Here is a 25,517-nt window from a genome sequence, read left to right as displayed (position 1 = left end):
TGGAATCGGGTTTGTAATAAATTATGTTTGAAAATATATTAAAATAGCAAAAAGTTATTTAAAATAGCAATAATATATTTTGATCAAATAAATGCGACCATGGTTAAAAAAGAGACCTCTTTCAAAAAACATCTTACCATATCTTAATAACCCTGATCTTTTGAACACTAGTGTGTATATAGTATATTATTTTACTGTATAGATATTTGTTAACAACATTATCACACTATGTGTGTACAATCTGACCTAACAGATGTAGCTGTTTGCAAACAGTCTGTTTGAAAACTGGGACACAACAGAACGCTCCCATACCGGCCAAGCCACATTCAGCCCCTTTCAGTCTGTCTTTTCTTCTCCTGATCTTCCTGTATAACAGGTAAATTAATTCATCCTCTGTCTTAGAACAATCACTTATTTTAAATGACAACCCAACTGTGAGTGCTCAGTTCCCCTCTCCAGGGACAGTTTGTGTGGTGTGAGGTGGTTTGTGTGAGAGTGTGTATGTGTATTACTGCCATCCTACTGGAACAGGGTAACAGATCTGCTTACTTCTCTTTCCTTCCTCTCTTTCTCCACTCTTTTATTTTCCCTGTCCTAGTGGTTTTGTCCTGAGAGAAACCTTAGAGGCAGGAAAGTAGGCCGGAGGCAGGAGGGGACTGAGTCTTAATACACTGTTACAAGTTATCTGGCTCAATAACAGTAAATACAGACATGCTCATTAAATCATGAGACTATGATCAAATGATAACATATTGAAGGCCTGAAATCAATAGACAATGTATTTTATCTCAATAAAATAAGCTAAGTTCACATGTCTAATGAAATACATTTTAAACAAAAAATACTGCATTATATCAAGCTACATATATAATAAATAGCACTTTAATCAAATTGATGTGGAAGAGAATTCAGTCAATTACCAAATTCATGTGCAAAACCAAATTCAAATTTTTGCAAACCTCTATGGGTCATGGATAGAGCTGTGTAGGTAAGATACAGATTTATAGATTATACTGATACTTTTGAGAAATCAAATCATGAACAAGCAAAATCTGGACACACTTTTTAAACAACATAATGTTGTAATGTGTAATCGTAATGCTCTGTCCATGAATTGCTATTGTGTCTTTATTGTTTGAAATGAAAAAACCAAGAGGCTTAGTGGTAGAATAGGTCTCACATTGTTACAGTAACCCAAGAGATGTATTGAGTGACAGCTGGGTCATTAGAACATCAACTATAATTAGCATAATTGTGTTAAGTTTATCTATAAGTTAAAAAAAATGTTTAAATACATGCAGATCCAGACGTCACATATGTGCCACAATAATATTATGGATTTTAGTGTACATTAAATGTAAAATATGTATAAGTATGGAAAATGGGTTTAAATGGAGAGGCTGATGGTTGTTATGCTCTGTTAATGTAATGTACTGATGTTATCAAACTAATTCAAGCCATTACACATAACACTTTTTTTATTACAAGTAAATGGAACCATCATGTTTAAAGTCTGCATGCATCCACAAACTCTCTCCACACACACTGTTTTACCCTCTTTTTACCCATCCCACACTTACATTCAGATAATTGTTTGTTTAGAGCCTGTTTCTAATTTAATAGCTGTAATCTAATAGCTGGCTGTTTATCATTCAAAGATAAGATGGAGGGCCTGCTAATTTTATTAGTCTCTTCAGTAAGGGATGTGGGAGGCTTTTACCGCCCTGCTAATTGGAACAATTAATCGGACAGTGGATGAGCGTAACCTGAACTGTTCGAAACAGATTGACCTCTGTTACTTCCTTTCTTATGGTCTAGCAATTCATATTGAAGTGTCCGTCTTGACAAATTGATCCAAAAACATAAAATGACAGTTTGATGCACTCCTAAACAATGACATGTAAACTTCAAAGGGCAAAGGTTACAATCTTTAGCCTTTAACACGTATTGGCGGCACACATCTAAAACAATAACTTTTGCATCTACCACGTTAGATGGACTCATACTCTTATCCATTTATTTTAAAACTCATATGCATCGAATGATCTAGACATACACATAGAACACAAAATACCTGTGTGACAAAGTTAAATTCTTCAGCAGACAGTGACAATGCTGCTGACCTGGAAGAAAAGCGCAGAACAAAGAAAGGGAAAATAAGAAGAAAGGGGGGTGTGGGATAAAGGTTGTATGGACATAAAAGCCCATACAAAGGAAACATAAAGAATAGGTGGGAGAGAACAATGGGGTGACAGAGATAAAGTGCATTCAAAGAAAGGATGGAAAGTGGGATAATGGACCGGAACAAAGCACCCTTTTAAATGAGTGTGCTTTTTTATGGACGTGGACCTTTATATTATAAGAATGTGTTACTTTATGACTCTGTGAAGACAACATATTGCAGCACACAGGAAAACATGATATACAGTACAGACCAATAGTTTGGACACACCTTCTCATTCAAAGAGTTTTCTTTATTTTCATGACTATGAAAATTGTAGATTCACACTGAAGGCATCAAGAGCTATTTGACCAAGAAGGAGAGTGATGGGGTGCTGCGCCAGATGACCTGGCCTCCACAGTCACCAGACCTGAACCCAATCGAGATGGTTTAGGGATGAGCTGGACTGCAGACAGAAGGCAAAAGGGCCAACAAGTGCTAAGCATCTCTCGGGGAACTCTTTCAAGACTGTTGGAAGACCATTTCAGGTGACTACCTCTTGAAGCTCATCAAGAGAATGCCAAGAGTGTGCAAAGCAGTAATCAAAGCAAAAGGTGGCTAATTTGAAGAACCTAGAATATGACATCTTTTCAGTTGTTTCACACTTTTTTGTTATGTATATAATTCCACATGTGTAAATTCATAGTTTTGATGCCTTCAGTGTGAATCTACAATTTTCATAGTCATGAAAATAAAGAAAACTCTTTGAATGAGAAGGTGTGTCCAAGCTTTTGTTCTGTACTGTATATATTTATATGTTGATGTGTTTAATTCTTGCAAAAGTGAACCTCAGATAATAAAAATAAATTATATATAAATATATATACTAAAATATACACTAAAATGCACTAAACTTTTCATTCACCCAGAGACTTGAGCAAATCTATAAAATGCAGAGACACTATGTTCAGCTAAAAGCTCAACTAAGGGAAATTATGTGATTAGTAGTACTTAGGTCCCTAGCAGTAGCCCATTGATTTATAGAAGGATTGATGTTTTTTGCACAAGTTATTGATTCATTGAGAGATTAAAACCACTATGCAAAAAACGACTGATGCATTTTGGCAACTGTGTGCCATTACAAATCAAGACTAAACGGATGATTTTCATTGCTTGCATGTAATGCATCTGCATGACATACATCATCAAGAAGTAAAAACACAGAGGACTAAAAAATCCATACAGAATTGTCATAATTTTCTAAACAAATTCAAGCAAATAATATATTTATATGAGTTATGAAATATGGATAATTTACAATAGGGTGAATTCAGGTAAATTGGGACACATCTGGAATTGAGAGGACTGGGAAAAACATGTCTCAAGAGAACTGAAGATGAACACCGAGCCGAGCCAGATAATTACTCGTTCTCGAGTCAAGAACCGTTTCTGTCAGACGTGTCTGATTCGAGAACTGAGGAGCTGATGATACTGCGCATGTGTGATTCAGCGTGAAGCAGACTGACACAGAGCATCTGAACCGAACTGATTCTTTTGATGATTGATTCTGAACTTATTCTGTGCTAATGTTATGAGCGCGGGTAAACCAAAGGCTTGAATCAAGGGCAATCATCACCAATGACGCCATTACGTTGAGCGCAAAAGAACCGGTGAACCGTTTTCTTCAACCGGTTTATTACTGTCCGAAAGAACTACTGGTGATCCGAAAACCGATGCAACCGGTTCTTGACTCGTGAAAGAGTCAATCTTTTGTTCGTTATCTGGCTCGGCTCGGTGGTCATCTTCAGTTCTCTCTTCACAGCAGTTCAGTCAGTGTACTGTTTGAGTAAATTAATTTCGATTTGGTGAACTGGTTCAAAAAGATCCAGGTACATCGAATGATTCGTTCGCGAACTGGATATCACAAACTGCTTTGTTTTGAACTCTCTCACAACAGACACTGAAGAGAAGACAATGCTGAATAAAGTCGTAGTTTTTGCTATTATTGGACCCTCTGATTTTACATGGACTACTTTGATGATGTTTTTCTTACCTTTCTGGACATGGACAGTATACCGTACACACAGTTTCAATGGAGGGACTGAGAGCTCTCGGACTAAATCTAAAATATCTTAATCTGTGTTCCAAAGATAAATGGAGGTCTCACTGGTTTGGAACGACATGAGGGTGAGTTATTAATTACATAATTTTGATTATTGGTTAAATAAACCTTTAAAACGAATAATGACTACAACTGGACTGACTTTGGGGATACTAATGCCCTCTACATGTGAGCAAGTGCTATTGCAGGGTCCACACGGACACTAAAGAGAGTGCTTTAAGAGGGAGAGAAAATACTCCGTAAGGAAACAATCCATGAGATCAAAGAAAATAATTAAAAATGTACACACACAAATGCCAACTGCCCATGCTGATGAAGCTGATAATGTTAATGTTAGTGGTAAGTCAAACACAGAGCGTGACTTTACCCCTCTTTGAGCTCATTTCAAGATCAGTGCAGGTCCAGGGTCAGGAAGGAGACAATCTGCAGCTTCTACCTCATGGGAGAGTGTATGTTTTATTTCCTTTTTTCTCTATTCCCTTTTTCAGTCCCTCTTCTCCCCTCTCTTTCAATTTATGAATTTTAAACAGGCACTCTGAAAGACCTTTCTGATGAAGGACCCTGATTAGAGAGGTTAACAGACTCAAGCTGTCATATCAAAGGCTTGTACATACATGCACTCACACACAAAATAAAAGACTGAGATTCCTATCTGAGTCACAGAAGAGAAAGGAAAGTAAAAGACTGTGTGTGTGTGTGTTGTGTTTAGAGCTCTAGAGTCAATGTCACAAACACTGAGCAGCACATAAAAGCCTTGTTGTGTTAGACTCACACAGAGTTCTAATGCCTGCAGCATTTAACCGTGTTCTGTCTCTTTCCTGCTGTAATTAATCAGAGAAAATTGCTTCATTAATATTAGTAAAAAAACACATACAATGAACTTCTGATCTTTACAAAGAAGAAATGAGTGGTCAATCAGTCAGCAGACTGCAACAAGCAATTTTTTAGACATCTATCACCATTCAAAAGATTTTGGGGTCAGAAGAATCATGCTCACCAAGGCAACATTTATTTGATTAAAAATACAGTAAAACTATATATATATATATATATATATATATATATATATATATATATATATATATATATATATATATATATATATATATATATATATATATATATATATTTTTTTTTTTTTTGAAAACAGTTGTACAGCTTAATTATTTAGTGGAAACAATGATAAATTTAGTTTTTTCTGAATTCTTAGATAAATAGAAATTTCAAAAGAACAGTGTTTATTTGAAACAAAAAACATTTTATAAAATTTTTTTATTTATAATTTAAAATTTAAAATTTTATATTTATATATATATATATAAAACTAAACTAAACTAAAATCAAGTTTGTGCTTTTGGATCTGAAGTCATATTCAGATGAGGCTCAAGGTCATACTGTCATATGTAATGGAACTTAAAGGAATAGTTGGACAATGAAGTAGTAATTCACCTAAAAATTAAAGTTCAATAGTTTTCTCTCATGTTGTTCAAGACCTGTATTATTTTTCTTTCTTCTGTGCAACACACCCCATTAAAAGATTCCTTAAGAGGTTAAGTCAAAGGTAAGTAGTAAAAGGTTCCATACAAATCTATTAAAAAAGCTTTAGTCCGTTAGCTCAACACATCTTCCTTTTAGAACAATGTGATACTGTAAATTAACCCATGACAGCACATTTGCCAGTCAAAGAAAGAGTGCGTAAGAGAATGAAAGTTACCTGTGTATGCACTTCTTAAAAAAAAATCCAGTTAATGGCAATAATAATGAAAAACAAATAAAGGCTTTGTTGTTATCTATGGTGTCAGGTACAAACAGGGAAGTATAACAACACAGATGGCATTTAATATTTTAGTACAGCTGCTATTTGTATTCTCGCATATTAAGAACGAATTTGCCTACAGATTCCCCCAAGTTGCGACAAGGTAACTGGAATAGATATTCAAATCCATAAAGCAAATCGCTAAACACTGATAAGACTTATCATGGCCCTTCTTAACGTTTTTTACCACTCTTAGCTGCATTTGCACAAAAAAACCTACATACATAAACAGTGGAACAAACAAATGGAAAAAAAGGATATTTATAAATGTACAGTAACTGATGGTGAGGTGTGTGGAAACACATTTGGCCTCTGATTTTCCAGCAGAGATATTTGCCTACACTCACAACGCATTCTGCCCTAAAGCAATGTCTCAACCTCTCGATATGCCAAACACAAATACTTTCCACACACTCTTGCAAACAAAATGTAAATCACTAAATATACAGTACACTGCAACTACAGCAGTTTAGCTATTAGAGTTGTTTTATTAGCAGTCATATAACAGCGTTTATTAGTCTGGAAAGAATATTCCATCTTTTCTTTTTTGCTGTTAGCATTTATCAGGAATAATCGGACTGATAGTCAGGACTGAACCATCTTTTTGTGGGGATCATATATATATAGCGTTTGAAGTTCAGATGTATGGTGACTGGTTGAGCATCAGGCTTAGTTTCCTCCAATTTGGAGGATTCATTTTTGGCCCCACCCTTCCCCTTCTTCTTAGAGGAAGATAGAAGCTGCTTGCTTTCTTCTTTCAGCCCCTCTAACAGAAGAGAAATAATGAACAGGCATTCATGGAGAATGCGCACACAACGTGACTAGACAGAATGTATCCCTCATGTTTTGGCTGGATACAATTAGCATATGATTATCAGTTTTAAACTGTTACATAAATCAAAATTTTATTTTAAATCTAGTCTGACTTACTTTTTCTCAAGCTAGGCAATAATTTGAATTAATGTATATTAAACAAATGCTAAACATCTTGTGTAGTTATGGATACATTCAATCTACTCCATTTCACTGGGCCTGAAGTGAAGGGTGTGCTGTAATGTTTGTCTATGTATATTTGTGTGGCTGAGGACTACCTACACAAAGTGAGCTTTGAGGGTCAGGAAAAGGATGTGAGCTTTTTTTTGCACTTATATTTAAGATTCAGCATGCATTTTTGGTGTGTGTAACTTTAAATGAGAGTAGGTTTTATATGCTGTCTATGAATGAGTCTACGTATAAATATATGTATAAATATGCAAGTCACCTGACAAGAAAAAAACTTAGAGGAAGGAGGTTAAAGGGGCCAAGAAAGAAGTAAGAGAGAGTAAAAAAGAGTGTTTTTCTCTTTGTTTACCTGGAATTCTCCACTTTAGCCGAAGCCACCTTCAATGGAGCCTGTTTCTCCTGTTGACAGTGTAACTTTTAAATTCATGAACAGCTAAAGGTTCATCTCCCTCTTAAAAATGTTTCGACCAATCACAGAGTAGTCATCTGTCACCTGACCAAAGGTAAAAAATTGAAAAAGAAAATTGTCAAAACTGCTTGGCTAGAGCCAGAGTACATGAAGTGTGTAAAAAATGTCAAATCAATTAATGAAATAAGTCAAACTTATATATGAAAACCTAAACAAAATATGAAATCAGATATAATTAATTAATTCTAATTTATATATAGAAAATCATGTATAATAGGTTCATTTCAATTACAATTCAAAAGGTTTCGGTAAGTTCGGGTTCGTAAGATTTAAGTTTCTTATATTCACCAAGGCTGCATTAATTTACTAAAAACAATAATATAGTGAAATATTATCATAATAAAAGAATTCTTTCCATTTTTATATATTTTAAATGATTCCTGTACCTAAAACAAATCTCACCCCAAAACTTTGAACGGAAGTGTAAATATTTGTAGTCACCCGTTCCACTGCTCCTTCTTTCTGCTTTGTCTTTGCTGATTTTGAGCCGAGGCAGTGCTGTCTCTGTGTAGTTTTTATCCTCAAAGCCTTCCATGAAAGGAAGGGGAAGCACTTGACTGAAAAATTAGATATGTGCCATAACAGTTTCGTGTCCAACAGTAATGAGAAACTTTGCAAGGCTAGTAAGTGCTCCACGATAGTATTCAATCTTTTGGACGGATATAATAGCAGCAAAAAGAGTGTGTAATGAACCTGGTGTGCATACTACACCTCATTCTAACAGTTTTGGGTCAAACTGGGTCACACACACACCGACCCTATCACCTTGCATAGCACTAGGAACTGGCTTTCGAAACATCTGCACAGATCTGACCTTGCGAGTTACCTGGGGAATAGACAATAACTTAAATAAGGAGCTGATCATGTCAATACAAATTTGTAGCAAAATATTTGTTCACCTACCATGGTGAAACTGAACATTTGGAAACAGTCAGAGAAATAAGAAAAAAAGACAAATTCTTTACCTATTCATTTTGTGCTGTTTGTGTTTATACTACTGTTCAAAATTCTGGGGTCAGTACGTTTTTTTTATTGACAAAATAAAATAATAATAATAATAATTTTGGCTTTATTTATTTAATCAAAAAAATAAATAATCCAATCCAATAAAATATCCAATAAAAACAACATTGTGAAACAATATTGTGAAATAATATTACAATGTAAAATAACTGTTTTCTATTTAAATATATTTTGAAATGTAATTTGTTCCTGTGACGGCAAAGTTGAATTTTCAGCATCATTACTCCAGTCTTCAGTGTCACAGAAATACATAAATACCTCTAACGCTGGTATCTCCACAGTATCACTGACACTGAGTGACCCTTGTAGGATGGTGCCAGCAATGACTGTTCCCTGGCCATGGATGGAGAAACAGTGATCTACAGCCATCAGAAGAGAACCTGATGGATCTCTATGAGGAAAGAAGGCTCAGGCCTTCAATAACTGAACACAAAGACAGATACATCTTCAAAAATATGATCCACACCATGCAAAATACAATATAACTCCACAAGTTTGGATTTGAAAATGTTAGATTCTGTGTATTAATGGAAAGAAGGAAATCTTTTGCAATGACCTTTTGTATGGTCAATGTTCAAATTTGCCTAAATTTGACTTAGTGTCCTATATATATTGCTTCTTTGACATCATAACTTTTCTTTTTTTAGGCTTCTTTTGGGGGGGGGGGTCAACCACCAACATCATCAGAACAATGATCTGAGCGCCTGAATGCAAGTATACAGATGAGAGTAAAACATATAACTTCAACAATGATAAAGTACAGTCATCGCTGCTAGACAGTATTTCAGAAAGAAAGACCAAAAATAATAATCACTTTCCTTTCCCTCTTTTTCTCTCCCTCTCTTTGGCACTCATTCTTTCCTGAGAGATCCCCTCTGGGGGGAAAGAGGAAGTCAAGCTGGAACCCTGAACAACCCCCCTTCCGCCTTAATTAATCACATGTGCCATAAATGCTCACACACACACACACACACACACACACACCAGTACCATCAACGCAATTACACTAGACGTTCCCACTACACTCTGAGTTCTCTTGGGTTTGTTTGGACCTGAAGGTTAACAAAAACCCTCTAGACATTGTTTCTCATCATTTATTTCTTCATACATCCCTCGGTGAACATCATACTTATGAAACTGTGTATGCAAGAAAACAAGCCATGTGAGCTTTTAGTATGGAGAAATATTAATGTGTTGCACCCATAACTATCCATTAACAAATATATATGATTCCCCTGTAACAAAAATAATTTCGTAGTTCATAGTTGTAAAGTTGTAAATAAGTATGTTTTGAAACATAATACTATTTCAGCATTTCTACTTCAAAATTTCACGCTTTTTTCAGTGTAACTTATTTGATCAATTTACTAGCAATTTTACTAGAAAATTGTTTCAAAGGAATTCCCACACCTGTATTTTTTTCAGTGTGTTAAAGACACTTTAAAACACAACTGTGTTTTATAATTTGGACGTGCATTAAATAACAGAATCCGATCATGATAATATGTTGACAAAATGCTATTCTTTGCTGTAACTGTGAAAGGTGTTCTAATTCTAAATGCATTTTTATTTTATATTTTGTACCATTACAAGTCTGTCATTAAAACTAAGCAGATGTCTTTTGATTTGAAAGTGTGATTTAATTCTACGGTATCACGTTTGAAACATCCGTTTTTAATGTCCCTAGTCCCTAAATGATCAACATTATCAAAACTTATGAAAAACCTGTTGTACACTCTAATACTCTTCATACTATTTTAGCAAATAAAAAACCTTTTAGAATGATTACATTTTTTTTTCCATCTTTAGGTAATAGTACTTTTTGATGGGATCTTTAATGATTTTTATAAAGTGAATATAAGAATAACTTTTATATTGTAAGTAATATTTATATCATCATTAACATTTACTGAACTGAAGAAATGTAGGATTACTCAATTATCCATACATCTTTTTTTTTATTTTTTATAATGTATCAAGTATGAAACAGTCTTGAGGAACCAACACATCTTAATCATTATTGTAAAAGCATACAATATCATATTACTAAACACATATCATTGATCGATTTAGAGTGACTAATTATATTTATATTAATATTTATTTAAAGCAAGTAGTCTGTAATACTGTAATAAAAATATGACAGCATTACAAGCTCTCAGAATTTCCCAGTTTTATAGAATAAAACTGATGTTTTTTCATTTTTAAGTGTGAGCGCCATATTCTCCTGTATCATACTATCATATCAGCACATATGCATATTTTTAAGATTTCATTTTATATTTTGTATAAAAGTAAAAAAAAAAAACTTTCATAAAAAAATCTGTCTATTATATCATATTTCAGTCTTAACAGGGTTAACATGACCACTTCAAATACACCACCTACTGATCAAGGTAGTTCTAGATAGAGTTGTCAGATGTACTGACAGGTTCTTCAAGTAGTACGCTATGAAAAAGATAATGGTGCGTATGAGGGACGCGTGTCCCGGGCAGTCCACCAGTGTGGATGTCGAAGGCAGCGGTGGATGCAGTGCTGCTCAGTGCACGGGCAAGAGACGTTTTTCCACTGTCCACATGGCCGAGGACACCAACGTTAAAGTTCAGCGTTTTAGGAGGACTGGAATCTGCCATCACTAGAACCGCGCGACTTTGATCTGCTGACAGACCGCAACGCAACGCTTCTGGTTCAACCCGACCAGCTCGATATTTAACTATCAGTTAATAAAGTGTCTCTAATTTGGGTGTTAATATCTTTTATTAACATGCTAACGTAAATATTGCTGCTCTTAAGTTACTGTTTTCAGGAAACTTTTCTGAAATTTGACAGTTGTTCTTCCTGTGCTGCAAATAAACAATCCCTATAGCAGCAACTCAACTCAATCCTTTCTTCAGAGCATTTGTTTTAGAAAAAGATAATGCGTCATTGGTTATATCTATATATATATATATATATATATATATATATATATATATATATATATATATATATATATAACGTTAAATGTTTAAATTGTTTACAGCATGTTTGTTACACAATTAGAAGTTTATTTACACTTTATACGGAATAAGAGTTTTGTGGAACTCACACAGTGGTGCATCTTCGTTCCAGTACAACATTTCAAACAGCACACAAACTGAAAAAAGGGGCGTATTCGCAGTGAACAGACGGACAATGGGAGCGTCCAATGATTAAACAGAGTTTCGACCAATTGACCAATCGTTGCAAAGATCAACAAAAAAACAACATTTCCAGGGCGGTACTTCCTCAAAATCGCCTTAGTTACCCACATGGAAACGCGGGTCTCTTGTGTTTGATTTCAACGGCCTTTCGTGTAATAGGCTAGAAATTATTTTACTCAGTTTTTAGATTGTTTAAATAACTAATAAGGAACATGAAGATCGAAGAGGTAAAAAGCACAACCAAGACGCAGCGCATCGCTTCTCACAGCCATGTAAAGGGTCTCGGGCTGGACGAGGCCGGTAATGCGAAACAATCCGCGTCCGGACTAGTGGGGCAGGAGACCGCTAGAGAGGTAAAATATTTAATATTTTGCCAGTTTGTTAATGAATGCAGAATCCGTTAATTTGATTACACTCATTATTGACTGGTTGTTTGTGAATGTGAATAACGAATACAAAATGTCTAAATAATGGTAACGTTATATGTTAGGATTCAGGAGAAGGGTGGCCATTCGTACCATTTTCGCAGGACACGTCCTGGCCAGGAATTGTATATTGCCAAAAATATCCACGTTTTGGCTTTGTTTGCACTGCACAGACCAGTGGCTTCTTGTGCTTTTGAATCGCTCTCACGTTACTTTGATGTCATGCACCGATCAGTCTGTTCAGTGCTGCTTTCCAGTCCAACAATAAAATGTACACGTATTTGCATCACTTTGACCGTTCTCTGTAGATCCCACCTTCTCACGCACCACGATTGGTCGATTAACGTACAATTTCTGCAGGTTATTGGTCAAGTGATCATTACCGTCATTAAGTATGTAAAAAGGAAACCAAAGCCAAAACCTGGATGTTTTAGGAAATCCTGGCCAGGACGTGTCCTGCGAAAATGGCACGAATGGCCACCCTATTCAGGAGCAATATAAAAATGCATATGTGTGTTTCACTTTCACCAAGAATATTTTACTGTGGTTATAACAGTTCCTGGTTTTGGAGACTTTTAATATTTTCTGGCTAATTTCCTGAAGTTTAGCTACTTGATATTATTATACTGTTCATTTATAAAGGACGAAATGTTGCTGTAAATCCTTCCCATTTTCAAAAAAATGGTAAAGATAAAGATTTTCTATATTTTTACCCTTGTTTATTAGGCTTGTGGCATCATCGTAGAGCTGATTCGTTCCAAAAAGATGGCTGGCAGAGCCATTTTACTGGCTGGACCACCTGGAACAGGTAAGGTAAGAACTGACAACCTTTATTTTATCAGTCATTTTATTAGTTTCAGAGATACCCTTTGTGAGAGTGTTTATGGTTTGATAATTCTATTTCTGTCCTCTGCAGACTGCTCTAGCATTAGCCATGGCACAAGAATTGGGAAATAAAGTGCCATTCTGTCCTATGGTGGGCAGTGAAGTGTATTCATCAGAAATCAAAAAGACTGAAGTGCTGATGGAGAACTTCAGAAGAGCCATAGGTGAGCTCTCATGGAAAGAACCCATATCTGTGCACCATAACCTGTAAAAATGCATTGATAATAGTGAACAGGTATTCATTTCATTTAAGAGACACTGTTTATAATGAAGGTGAAAAACACATTAAATTATATTTTAACTTTTTATGCTACTAGTTAGTAAATAATTCCCCATGCACAAACATTGTAGCTTGATATCAGTCATTAGGCAAGAGTGAGATATGCATGCACACATTATTACAGTGCTGACATAGAAATACACTGGCATTGGCAATTGAACACACACAGGTTAATATATTCACTGGTATTTAATATATAATGAATTCTGTAGGTTTTTAAAACCTTATGAGTAGATCCGCTAGTATTTAATATGTTAGCATATGTTCTTTTCATTCTTGTATTTAAAAATCTTATTTTTTGATTGTGCAGGTCTGCGTATCAAGGAGACTAAGGAGGTTTATGAGGGAGAGGTCACTGAACTGTCTCCTTGTGAGACGGAGAACCCAATGGGGGGCTATGGAAAAACTATCAGTCATGTCATTATTGGTTTAAAGACAGCAAAAGGCACCAAACAGTTGAAGGTAAGGAAGTGGAAGCACTTTTCTTGCACACTTAACCTTCAAAGATAAAGAGCTGGATGGAAGCTGATTTTGTCTCTGTTTGAAGTCATATCTCATAATGTTTGTTATGCTTATGCAGCTGGATCCCAGTATCTATGAAAGTCTACAGAAGGAGAGAGTGGAGGTCGGTGATGTTATCTACATCGAAGCGAACAGTGGGGCAGTCAAGGTATGAAAAAAACCATAAAAATCTCCTCCCTATATCTGCTCTAGGCATGTTGAAGTAATCTTTTGTCTGTTCAGGTGGGCAGGTAGTCTGGCAGCGGTGTAAAGGACAAGATTGTCTTTTATATTATTGAAAGAAATTAATACTTTTATTTTATAATAATATATAATTATAAGTGACAGTAAAGACATTTATTAAGTTACAAAATATATTAATATCACAAACACAATTTTAGCTTTATATTTTTTAAAGGATAAAAAAAAAAGCGGCACTTACTTCACAGAGCCGTAGTTCGCTGACAAGCTACGCAATATCACGTTCATAACCACATGCGATTCATCTGCGATTATGACGGGGTATTGCGTGGCTTGTCAGCGAACTACGGCTCTGTGAAGTAAGTGCTGCTCCATTTGAAAGCAGGTGATAGTATTTGGTACTAATCACAGAACCAGCTTTACTAAAGAGACACACATGACAATTGCAAGCAATTAATCGTGCAGCCCTTATATATATATATATAAATGCAGACTTGGTCAGCATAATAGATTTAATTCAAAAACATTTTGAACAGATGTGTACATGCATGTATAGTTGCACAACTCTAGTGTTTAAACAAAATCCTGCACCACATAAAGTGCAGTCCACTTCCCTTGTAAATAAATTGACCCTATTTAATGGTCCCAAAATCTCTTAAGGCTTTTATTGAGTTCATTCATAGTCAGTCCTTCTGTTTTTGGTCTGCAGAGGCAGGGACGATGTGACACATTTGCAACAGAGTTTGATTTGGAGGCGGAAGAGTACGTACCTCTACCGAAAGGTGATGTACACAAGAAGAAAGAGATTATTCAGGATGTGACACTTCATGACCTGGATATTGCTAATGCAAGACCTCAGGTATGTGCACACAGGCATCATGTTTTCCAGCATTTCAAGTGGATCCCCATAATGCTGGTCATATAAACATACTATGTTTTCCAGGGAGGCCAGGACATACTTTCTATGATGGGTCAACTGATGAAACCCAAGAAGACAGAAATCACAGGTATCATACTTTTTTTTAACACTGATAATCAGAACAGGATTTTTAATGAAGCCTTGTTGAACTGTCTGTGTGTATTCAGATAAACTGAGAGGGGAGATCAATAAGGTGGTGAACAAGTACATTGATCAGGGTGTGGCAGAGCTGGTTCCTGGTGTTCTGTTCATTGATGAAGTTCACATGCTGGACATCGAGTGTTTTACCTACCTACATCGAGCACTGGAGAGCTCCATCTCTCCTATCGTAGTGTTTGCATCCAATCGTGGAAACTGCCTTATAAGGTGTGTTTTTGATACAGTGGGAAACGTAGTAAAGTAAATTAGTAACAATTTTACTGTAAAGTTCAGTTAGTTAACATTAATGGATAAGGTATCATGAACTAACAAAGTTAGAAAAAATTTGTATTTAATTTTTTTAGTTAATTTTTATTTGGTAGCACTTAACATAAGGTCCCATTAGTTAATGTCTGTTATTGCTTTAACTAACTAACAATAATTTTTTGCACAGTTTTTTGAACAGTTTTTAATTCAACTGTTCATTGTTAGTTCATGTTGGCTTAAATAATATTAACAGCTACAACTGTTTTTAATATTTTGGTAATTGTTGAAATGAACATAAACTAAGATGAATAAACACTTTACAATTAGTTAACAGTGATGAACTAAGCATGAACAATACTTCTACAGCATGAATAATACTTCAACATCTACAGATCTTAGTTAATGTGAATTTAAACATTTAATAGTACATTATTAAAAGCTATATTTGTTAACATTACTTAATGCACTGTGTTCTAACATGAACAATGAATAACTGTATTTTCATTAACTAACATTAACAAAGGTGAATAAATACTATAACACATGTATTATTCATTGTTAGTTCATGTTAGTTAATACATTAACTAATGTTAACAAATGACACCTTATTGTAAAGTGTTACCAATAAATGCTTTGGAATTATTTTTCAATGTTAATTCATGTTTACTATTGTAGTTAATTAATGTTAATAAATGGAACCTTATTGTAAAGTGCCGTTTATTTATAAATATATTATTGTTAATTGCTTATTTCTGTTCATTATGTACATTAATGTAAATTTATACAACTTGTTAAAAATATATTAATATATGTAAAAACGTCACATTAAACTACATTAATAAGTGTTGTAAAATTGTTCATTATTAGTTCCTCATAGTTTGCTGTGACCAGCTATTAGAAGGATCCATTTGATTGCTTGTGGAGTTGATTGACAAATTTACAGTTATACATAATAATGTTTTAGGGGGACAGAGGACATCAGCTCTCCTCATGGTATTCCACTGGATCTGCTGGATCGAGTCATGATTATCAGAACGATGCTGTACACTCCTCAAGAAATGAAACAGGTGTGCACAAACTTTTGTGTCTAAACAAGCTGCTTACAAATAAAGCTTTTACATTCTTAAAGATGAATTAGACATTTCATGCTGTTGTTTAATTTGCATGTTGCTATAGATAATAAAGATCCGAGCTCAGACAGAAGGAATCAACATCAGCGAGGTGGCTTTATCTCATCTTGGAGAGATCGGTACCAAGACTACACTCAGGTAAGACTTTTTAACTGCGTTTTGAAAAACACTTATTTATTTAGATTAGCATTGAACTGTCATATTCTGTGTTGCTTGCATTCATTATTTATGCAATTTGGTTATGTCATTTCGGCTAATGTGTGAGTTTGTGTAAATGCAGATATGCAGTGCAGCTGCTGACCCCTGCAAGTCTGCTGGCACGAGTTCAGGGAAGAGAAGTAGTAGAAAAGGAACAAGTGGAAGAAATTAATGAACTCTTCTATGATGCCAAGTCCTCTGCAAAGATCCTACAAGATCAGCACACCAAGTTTATGAAATAACTGTACAGACTGCTTTAGTGTGCTTACTGGTTGTTTAGTTCACATTTGTCATGACATTCTAACAGTATGACCACTGTTTTAAGCCAATTCAGCATCAGTGCATGGCTACTTTATTGTTTTACCCAATTGTGTCAGTTGTTGTTAGTCAAAAAACTGGTAGAAAAACAGGAAAATAATACATTCTCTATTTAACATGCTTAGACAGCCTGATTTCTTTAGTTTCATGCCCCAGATTTGTCATTTTCCTGCAGGATAAGTTTTTCCATTGTCCTGTCTGCTGTTCTTTATTGTTTTGAAAATAAATCATTTTTTTGATAGTAATGTGAAATGTAAATGGGAGTTTTTTTTTATAATCGATATTTCATTTTCACCCAAAATCAAATGCTCAACTTCTTTTCAATTTAAAACTAAACCAACAAGTTTATTTATTACTTCTATATCTAATAAACTTTGCAAAGTAGCATTCTAGGATATTTTTCATAAAAATATATTAGTCTGTTTTAATGGTTTAAAGCCGTTTTAGAAAAAGGTACATTTAGGTACATATTAAGAGCAGGTTATCAGCTGTGCTAAATGTTGAATGATGACGATGTTTAGAGTTGTTTTCAATGTTAATGCTTTAAATTCATTTATAAATCCATATTTTAGCTGTACGATTCAGTAAAACTGGTTTTCTACTGTTACTTTCTCTTGCTGGGTTTGTTAAAGACGGTCTCAGATCCTGAGCGAACTTTGCTGAAGACGGATGGCGCGACCTTCCCAGCCTGTTCTAAAAGAAGAGACAGAAAGATACTCAGTATACACAATAATACAAACTATAATATCCAACACATCTGAATTTCAGTTACCTCATTACAAAAGGCTCCATTTATGTTAATTATTCATTAATGAATTGACAAAAATTCATGTGTATTGAAACTGAAAAAAAGCAAAGTAAATGCCGCAAAAGACAAATTTCTCATTAATCGTGTTTCTTAATGATTTACAATCTTTTAATAGTCTTTGATGACAACTTGGTGACATTTTCAAATTTAAGAGAACTGATGGTCTGTTTATACAATGGTGATAAAATAGTACATTGTAAAATGTTACAGCTGGGATCTTAAAGCTGGGTTGAGATTATAAAAGGCTAGAAAAAAAATAACGGATATCTTTCAGGAATCAGAAACAAAATAGTCAATATATAAGACAAATTTGAGACGATAAACATCACATAATTAAAGTGATTAGTAGAAGAATGTCTTCCCCCATGTTTTTGTGTTCTGACTTCCTGCTATATATGGAGTGGAAACATTACAAGAACCACACACACACACACTCACACGGCTCTTCTTTTTTCCTCTTGGCTCCGAGTCAAAAAACAAGGACACTTGGATTCAGTGACATTTTTATTTCACACACGATCTTTTAACTGAATTATTGCGGTTTCTGCTCGACTCACCACATTCCTGCATCACTTCAAAGGTCTTGCTCTTCATCTCTGTTCCAGATGCCAATTTATCCTTGGCTCCAATCAAATCCTCTGCTTTTACCTCAGGCCTCTTAACTTCTTCACCCTGCTGAGGAGAAACAGAAAAATGAATGACAAGAAAAAATGTAAACTTAATTTCGTCTGTGGTCATCCTTCTCTTACTTGAGACATGGCCAACTCTCAATATCAGATGTGAAGTCCTACAGTCTTGCTGAAGATTCTGTTTTATACTGGTCGTAAGTGTATTTATACACAAACACACCCTACCCTTGCAGAGTCCAATCCCAAAGGGTCCATAATTCCTTTGGCCAAAGCGTGAGTCACACTGTTCCTCCTCCCATTTAATCTCAGTCACTGTTCCTGCAGGAATATACAATAGTTATTTAAAGATGACATCTTCAGTACTTCCAGCAGTGAAGAAATGAAAAGAGTTCATGGTTTGTGCCTTGTATCTGTTTTATTGCTCATGCTGGAGTGCTTAAAAATGACTTCATATGTTTATTTGTACAGTTGTGTTTGTTCTTTTGAGTTTTGCTAAGTGATTGTTTGTGAATGTTAATTAGTCTCAGAGCAAAGAGATATTCAGAAATGACTTAATGTCCTGCTATTCCTAATATTTTTATTTTCTTAGCCCTTTTCACTGGTTTGCAAACTCAGGAAAAATTTCATACAGCCTCACGCTAGAATCTATGGTCAAAAGTACAAACATTTCAGTAAATCAAGATTTTTTTATGTTTTTAAAAAATTCCCTTATGCTCACCAAGGCTGCATTTATTATATATATATATATATATATATACATACACCACACACACACACACAGCAAAAAAAAAGCTATAACGGAAGGTTTGTTGGAGAGATTAATATGGACATTTTCCTGCAATTTACTTCTTTTTTATGATGTATCTTTCTGCACTGCTATTAAGAATCCAAATAAAAAGATTTGAAATACAAAAACAGCAATAAAACAGTAAATACTGTTATAAAAAAAGTTGTATATTCCTATAATGACAAAGCTGAATTTTCATGTTAAATAATTTTCCAGTGATACATATTTTTAGGATTCTTCAATGAATAGAAATTTCAAAAGTACAGCATTTATTTAAAATAGAAAACTTTCTGATAATGTAAGTCTTTACTGTTACTTTTGCTTATTCCTAACTGAATAGAATTAGTATTGCTCTTTAAAAAAAATATCTTACTGACTCCAAATATTTGAAAACAGTAATGTTTGTAAATAAAATTTTTATAAAACAGTGCAATCAGGAGAAAAGGGTTTATTTGTTCCCAGATATTAAAACAGACAATATTTTCAAGTCTCATCTTACATGTTTTAAAAGAAAATGGTACCCAGTATCATTTGAATTTATTATATGTATAACCATTTTGTACATCAATCATGTAAACAATCATTCATACAAAATTTACCACTTATGTATACAGCTAGAGTATATCTAGTAGTATTGGTCAATTTACACCTCTGGTGTGTCTAATTAAAAATAAGCATTACTGTTCAAAAGATGAATCTTATTGCATTTGTAGTATTTCATAGTGATGAAGGACAGACATGCACTTTGGAGCAGTAGTTACATACTGGAGGACCCCTTGATATATTTGCATCACATTGCAATATTCTCTGTATGTCTTTTTTTTTAATCAATCAATAAAATATTCTATAAGATATGCCCTGTGTGAATATGAACCTTCAAACCATCAGTATCTTAGTGAACTACTTTTGATATCATAACCAAAACTGAACATAGAAGTACTGCATCTTCTGCAACAAAAATGGAAAAATGTTCAAGAAAACAAAATATGTTTGTGAAAATGTACACATAATATTTATTTCTGTTTATTAAGATTTCTGGTCCATGACATCAGTGAGGTTTAAGCATTAGCAGCTTTCAAGTAAAAGCTCATGTATGTTTCTTGCTGTATTTCGATAACAACTGAGTCTTAACAAACTGCACAAGTCTTGTTTCTGTAAAATATACTGTGACAACCACACCCAGGAGACAAACTGCCCCCACGGCAATGTGAACCAGCCTTAGCAACCAGCCATCATCACAGCAGAACATGCTCTGAAAGACAAAATGGTTAGAAATCAGATTTAAATTGGCTCATCACAACAAATTATATAATTAAACAATAAGACACTAGCATGATACCTCTGAGCAGGCTGTGAGGATGGAGCTCACGCCAAGTGCAATAATGACAGCAGAATGTGGGCGGAGCCCCCACAGAGGTCTGTATTCACTTTGCAGAAAATACCCATGTATGTAAACAATACTGTGAGTGATTCGTAAAGCCATGTTACAGCAGTTAGCCAAAATGAAGCCAATGCCACCTAACATCCAGGTTAGCCAATAAGAAAGGAGAAGAAATGATGCTGACAGGCCCAGCATCACCAGATTATATCTAAAGAGAGAGAGAGAAAAGCATGTTGTTTAAACAAGTTCTTAGAAAAATGGAAAATGCTTAAATACTTATCTGTCTTAGAAAATAGTTTGTAAATAAATTATATATATATATATATACTGTATATAACACTAAAGTTTAAATGTTTGTGTCAGTAAGATTTTTCGAGAGAAGTTAATACTTTTATCATGCAAGGACGCATTAAATTAATCTGTGAATGATTTTTTTTATCTCAATCAAATGCTGTTCTTGAAGAGCAAATAAATGTTGTTGTACAAATAAATGCATTCATACGATGAATCCTTAAAATGCATCATGGTTTCTAAAAAAATATAATGCAGCACAAATGGTTTCAACTGTGATAATAAGAAGAAATGTTTCATGAGCACCAAATCAAAACAAATCAACACATTAAAATAATTTCTGAAGAATCATGTGATACTGAAGACTGAAGTAATGACTGCTGAAAATTCACAGAAAAAAAAGAATACTTTGAAAAACATCAACACAGAAAACAGTTATTTTGAATTGTAATAATATTTCACATTATTGCTGTTGTTACTGTATTTGAGCAAATAAATGAAGCTTTGGTGTGCATAAAAGACTTCTTTCAAAAACATTACAAAATCTTACAGACCCCAAATGTTCGAGTAGGAGTGTATATATATATACAGCATAGTAATTATATGTTGTTCACCTGTCGACTTCCTCTTTGCTCATCTCAGCAAAAACAAAACACTCTGTTACTCCATTAATCGCTAACAGCAGAACATAACAACTATAACACCGTAGCAGAGCCGGCCCTGCAAAATACACAAACAGACCATTTAAATGTTTACAGCACGCTTACAAAAATATCAAAAAATGTATCTGACTAAACTGAAAAGTTAGTATAATCTAGTATCCACTGTAAGCAACAAGCATATTAATGTTTTACCGGCTCCACTGCTCAGAAGCTCCCCACCGTAGATGTCAAGTGCCAGATGAGAATATGCATAACCAAAAACTGCGATGATCAGACCAATCAAAAGCACCAGCTTCAAAAGACATTCCAGTACTTCAGCCGCCATGGAAACTTCCTCCTGTGGACCAATCAACATTTTAGAGTTAGCAAACCCACATCTGGGTGGCTGCACCACATTAAATTAGGAACATAAACAGATACTGACTTGTTTTTGATGTCGTACATCTCGTCCACGCTCCAGCACTTTAGCAAAGAACACGTAGAAACTCTCCTCAATAGGCAAAAAAAGAAATCTAGCCACCATTGAGCCCAGATTGTTTATTATATCATAAACCCCTGTAAATAGAAAGGAAAATAGTAATTATAATATGAATACGCTGTTTGTGTATAATAGCTTGTGTATATGAATGTACAAACTCACCTTGGTCTCCAAAGGTAAGCACATTCAAAAACGTCATCACATAACGCTCGCCTATAAAATCAAAACAAAATATTTAATAGAAGCATTCGATCATTCAGACAAAAAAATTACTGCATAACTTACTAACCTTCTGTAAGTATCTGTTTGAGAAATGACTGTTTGAAAAAGCTCCAGGTCAGTGTGGTCAACTTCCAGTTTAACAGTGGCTAAAAACAAAAAACAATGTAGTTGTTTCACTGAAACAAAAAAATTATGTGGTGTCGTATTATAAAATAAGTCACCTCATGATCCACTCGAGATGGCAGAAGGTCTGTTATGTGACTAACAGGGAACAATTTACGCTCTGCTTCCTCTGAGCCAAGGAAATGGATGAAGTATAACACGTAACAAAGCAACAAAAACCCTGCATAGACACACTGTCAAAAAAAAAAAAAAACACACACAGAATCAGGATTAGAAACCAGATACTATATATGTTGTATATGTTCAGTGTCTAAACATGCAAACATATATACCTGGGCAGCAGAGAAGATATAAAGTCCCCATTGAGGCGCTGAGACCACCATCACTACAGTGACGAGACATTTAGCAATCATGGCTAAGCTTTCGGCAATCACCTGCAAATATGTGTCATTTGATCAGATACATTCATCTTATTCAATCTACAATGACACTATAAAGTGCAACATAAAGCATGATAGACAGATGCTGACACCTTCAAACGGACGAACATGTGCACATGTGCAAGAACCCAGAGGGGTTCAGCCAGCAGCTCTGTAAGTGCAGCTAGGCAGAACAATCCAACTGCGGGAACATAATGTGGGATGGACTGAGGATCAGGTGCCTGGAGCACCCACCACCACACACACACTAACAGCACACCCCACACACAACCCACAGGGAATCTGGGAGTATGAGAAGAAGGTAAAAGAAAGAATAAAAAACATTTTCATTTTAGGCAAAATATTCCTTGAAATTTCAGATATGATCTGAATCATCATCTATAAATCTCTGATTGCAATCATTAAATCCTTTTTTTTTCCTTTTTAATATATATACATAGAGAGAGAGAGAGAGAGAGAGAGAGAGAGTTAATTAGTGCCTGCCCACCTTTCAGTGTGTTGGTTTCAGAGGTAAACCCATTTTGGTTAAATAAACCTACAGGAATTTCTGCTTACGTGAGCCATAACAGATTGATGACCTGTCTCCAGTTACGCCCCGCCCCCTCGCTGCTTAGACACGCCCTCCGGAACGCCTCCCTAGACAGAAACACCAATGTAGAATAGAGCAGCATCAACCTATAACAAAAGCAGACGTTGCAGTTAGTGGCCCATTGAGAGGAATGTTCGAGTTTATGATTTGGAACTGCAAACCCACCTCACATTTACCACGCCTATCAGTTCCTTGGACACAAACCGCAAAGTAAATGCATTCAAGAGAAAAGTCAACACTCGAAACATCACCTGCAATGTAAAAAAAATATATCAACATACTGCTTTATCATATGTCTCTAATATATGTGTATTTGGTGTGTTCACAATAGTAGTGTGTGTGAGTGTAGTAGTAAGTTACCTGAAGCAGAACATTATAAGAGGCCAGTGTTGAAGCACTCTTGAGCACATCTTCTGAACTCATTTTAAACTTTCCTCTTTTTTAACTCAACAATTGAAACTCACTAACAACAAAATCACCGAAATCCGTCGGTGGAAAATAAACGTTAGCTTCGCTTCATTATAGAGATATATTACTTTGATAATGTACTACAATAGTCTCCTATTGCTTTTGCCATTTAACAACTGTAGCAGTTGTCAAATAGAATATACTTCCGTTTCTCAGTTGAAAGATTTCAAAATAAAAGTCCGCGTCAGTGGCGTTTCTAATGACGCTTTAGGGGAAACTGGACGACCCGCGTCATTTTATAATTATTCAAAATGTTCATAAGATTCTGCAATGAGACAAAAATCTACGTTTGACTGTACATTATATAACTTTTAACTTGTTACAACTAACAGGAAGTTTTTCTGGAAGGATTTTGATTCACTTAACTCGAATCATTTGCATCGCCTTCAACAAGATTCTTTCAGTCGCCCTTTCTGCAGATTACACCGCCAGTGTGTGACGAGAATCTATCTGTGTTATGAATCATTCACTCGATTAATTAAAATATTGTATATGTATACTTGGAAAAAGTTGCAAATGATTGCTTCATCAGAAATGCTCATCTCTGCAGCACAGAAGTCACTGTGTCCTCGTAAGAAGCGTTTATCTCCGGCCACATGTCTTGATGTGACTGTTCAGATAATGGCTGTGGATCTGGGCGTCAAACCTGCTCTACTTTACGACAGTTATGCAGCATCTCCAGAACAGCTTCAGATGTACCTGGAGTTGTAACCAATCCAATACGGATTCTGTCCATTTATGACAACACGTTAATTTTTAATCGTCTGTTGAGTCCCACCTGGACGAACTGCTCAAAAGCAAAGATCTCATTATAATTGACGTATGTCCCTCAAGAAAACAACCCGTCTTGGCTGGCTTTGAAAATAAAACTGAGGATATGATCAAAACTCTTTCAGGATTCTTCATGAATGAGCTGCATAAAGACTCCTCAGTGATTGTACTGGGAGAGGAGTTGTATAATGACTGGAATTTGTGCACTCTTTTTGGAATCCTGTTAGGTTATCCAGCCTCATACTGGTTTGACCAAACTGAAGGATTCAGGAACTGTCTGTGTATGTCACCTCTGGTGGTGTGCACCGTTTGGGTCAAATGGCACACCCGTGACATCAATCATCGCTGTTGTCTTTACTCTTTCAGTGTTCCTGAAGAGCTATGGCCACAAGTACAACGGCATGTACATCAACGGACAGAGAGTCTGAGAGAGAGATTTAATAAACAGGCAGTTCTGACTGATCTCTGCTTTTCTAGGGAAACTGTCACTTTACCCTCTAAATTCGATTTATGTTTATTTTTTATTATTAAAATATGTGTTTACATACATTGTTTAAGTTTTTTAATTTCCTTTTTTTTTCACGCATCACCTGTTTTCTGTATCATTTATGCTCTTTTTTTCTTACCAAAGCAACGTGTAATAATGTGTGCATATAATAAATTTAGGCAGTGAATCTCAACCTTTTTGATTTCAGATTCCCAGTTCCATGTTGGCACTCATAGGGTTCATGTCGGGGAACTGGGACGGACATGGCAGATGATTAATTTTGTGCTCAGTGACACAAATCAGTCATCATTGTCCTGATGGAAGATCAAAACATGGCTCTTTAT

General features: G+C 35.1%; 3 protein-coding genes and 1 pseudogene across 4 annotated transcripts; 2 read left to right on the top strand and 2 right to left on the bottom strand.

Annotated features, from left to right (window-relative positions):
• The first annotated feature begins 11,779 nt into the window (after positions 1-11,779).
• LOC132151708 (ruvB-like 1) lies at positions 11,780-17,273 on the top strand. The gene is made up of 11 exons (XM_059560023.1): positions 11,780-12,128; positions 12,927-13,013; positions 13,117-13,249; positions 13,676-13,827; positions 13,946-14,035; positions 14,777-14,926; positions 15,011-15,074; positions 15,154-15,352; positions 16,356-16,458; positions 16,568-16,659; positions 16,802-17,273. Exons 1-11 carry the CDS (start codon positions 11,988-11,990, stop codon positions 16,959-16,961), a joined length of 1,371 nt encoding a protein of 456 aa, XP_059416006.1. The 5' UTR covers positions 11,780-11,987; the 3' UTR covers positions 16,962-17,273.
• On the bottom strand, positions 17,056-18,755 carry mustn1a (musculoskeletal, embryonic nuclear protein 1a). Of its 2 annotated transcripts, none has more exons than XM_059560024.1 (3): positions 18,595-18,755; positions 18,403-18,520; positions 17,056-17,730 (listed from the first exon to the last, which is right to left on the bottom strand). In XM_059560024.1, exons 1-3 carry the CDS (start codon positions 18,601-18,603, stop codon positions 17,642-17,644), a joined length of 216 nt encoding a protein of 71 aa, XP_059416007.1. In that variant the 5' UTR covers positions 18,604-18,755; the 3' UTR covers positions 17,056-17,641. The 2 variants fall into 2 exon arrangements, with proteins under 2 accessions (XP_059416007.1, XP_059416008.1); XM_059560025.1 differs by having other exon boundaries at positions 18,403-18,517; positions 18,595-18,725.
• A 1,175-nt stretch (positions 18,756-19,930) lies between these two features.
• Positions 19,931-24,078, bottom strand: LOC132151259 (protein RFT1 homolog). Its single transcript, XM_059559371.1, has 13 exons — positions 23,808-24,078; positions 23,613-23,698; positions 23,414-23,533; positions 22,951-23,140; positions 22,751-22,852; positions 22,517-22,651; positions 22,363-22,441; positions 22,236-22,286; positions 22,020-22,150; positions 21,788-21,932; positions 21,548-21,653; positions 20,601-20,850; positions 19,931-20,513 (listed from the first exon to the last, which is right to left on the bottom strand). Exons 1-13 carry the CDS (start codon positions 23,868-23,870, stop codon positions 20,349-20,351), a joined length of 1,623 nt encoding a protein of 540 aa, XP_059415354.1. The 5' UTR covers positions 23,871-24,078; the 3' UTR covers positions 19,931-20,348.
• Positions 24,079-24,402: 324 nt separating this feature from the next.
• Positions 24,403-25,377, top strand: LOC132151258 (UPF0739 protein C1orf74 homolog; annotated as a pseudogene).
• Positions 25,378-25,517: the final 140 nt, after the last annotated feature.

Source organism: Carassius carassius, chromosome 10 (genome assembly GCF_963082965.1).
Source record: "Carassius carassius chromosome 10, fCarCar2.1, whole genome shotgun sequence".
Taxonomy (NCBI): domain Eukaryota; kingdom Metazoa; phylum Chordata; class Actinopteri; order Cypriniformes; family Cyprinidae; genus Carassius; species Carassius carassius.
The sequence above is the reverse complement of the archived record's forward strand: the minus strand, read 5'-3'. Positions and strand labels throughout refer to the sequence as shown.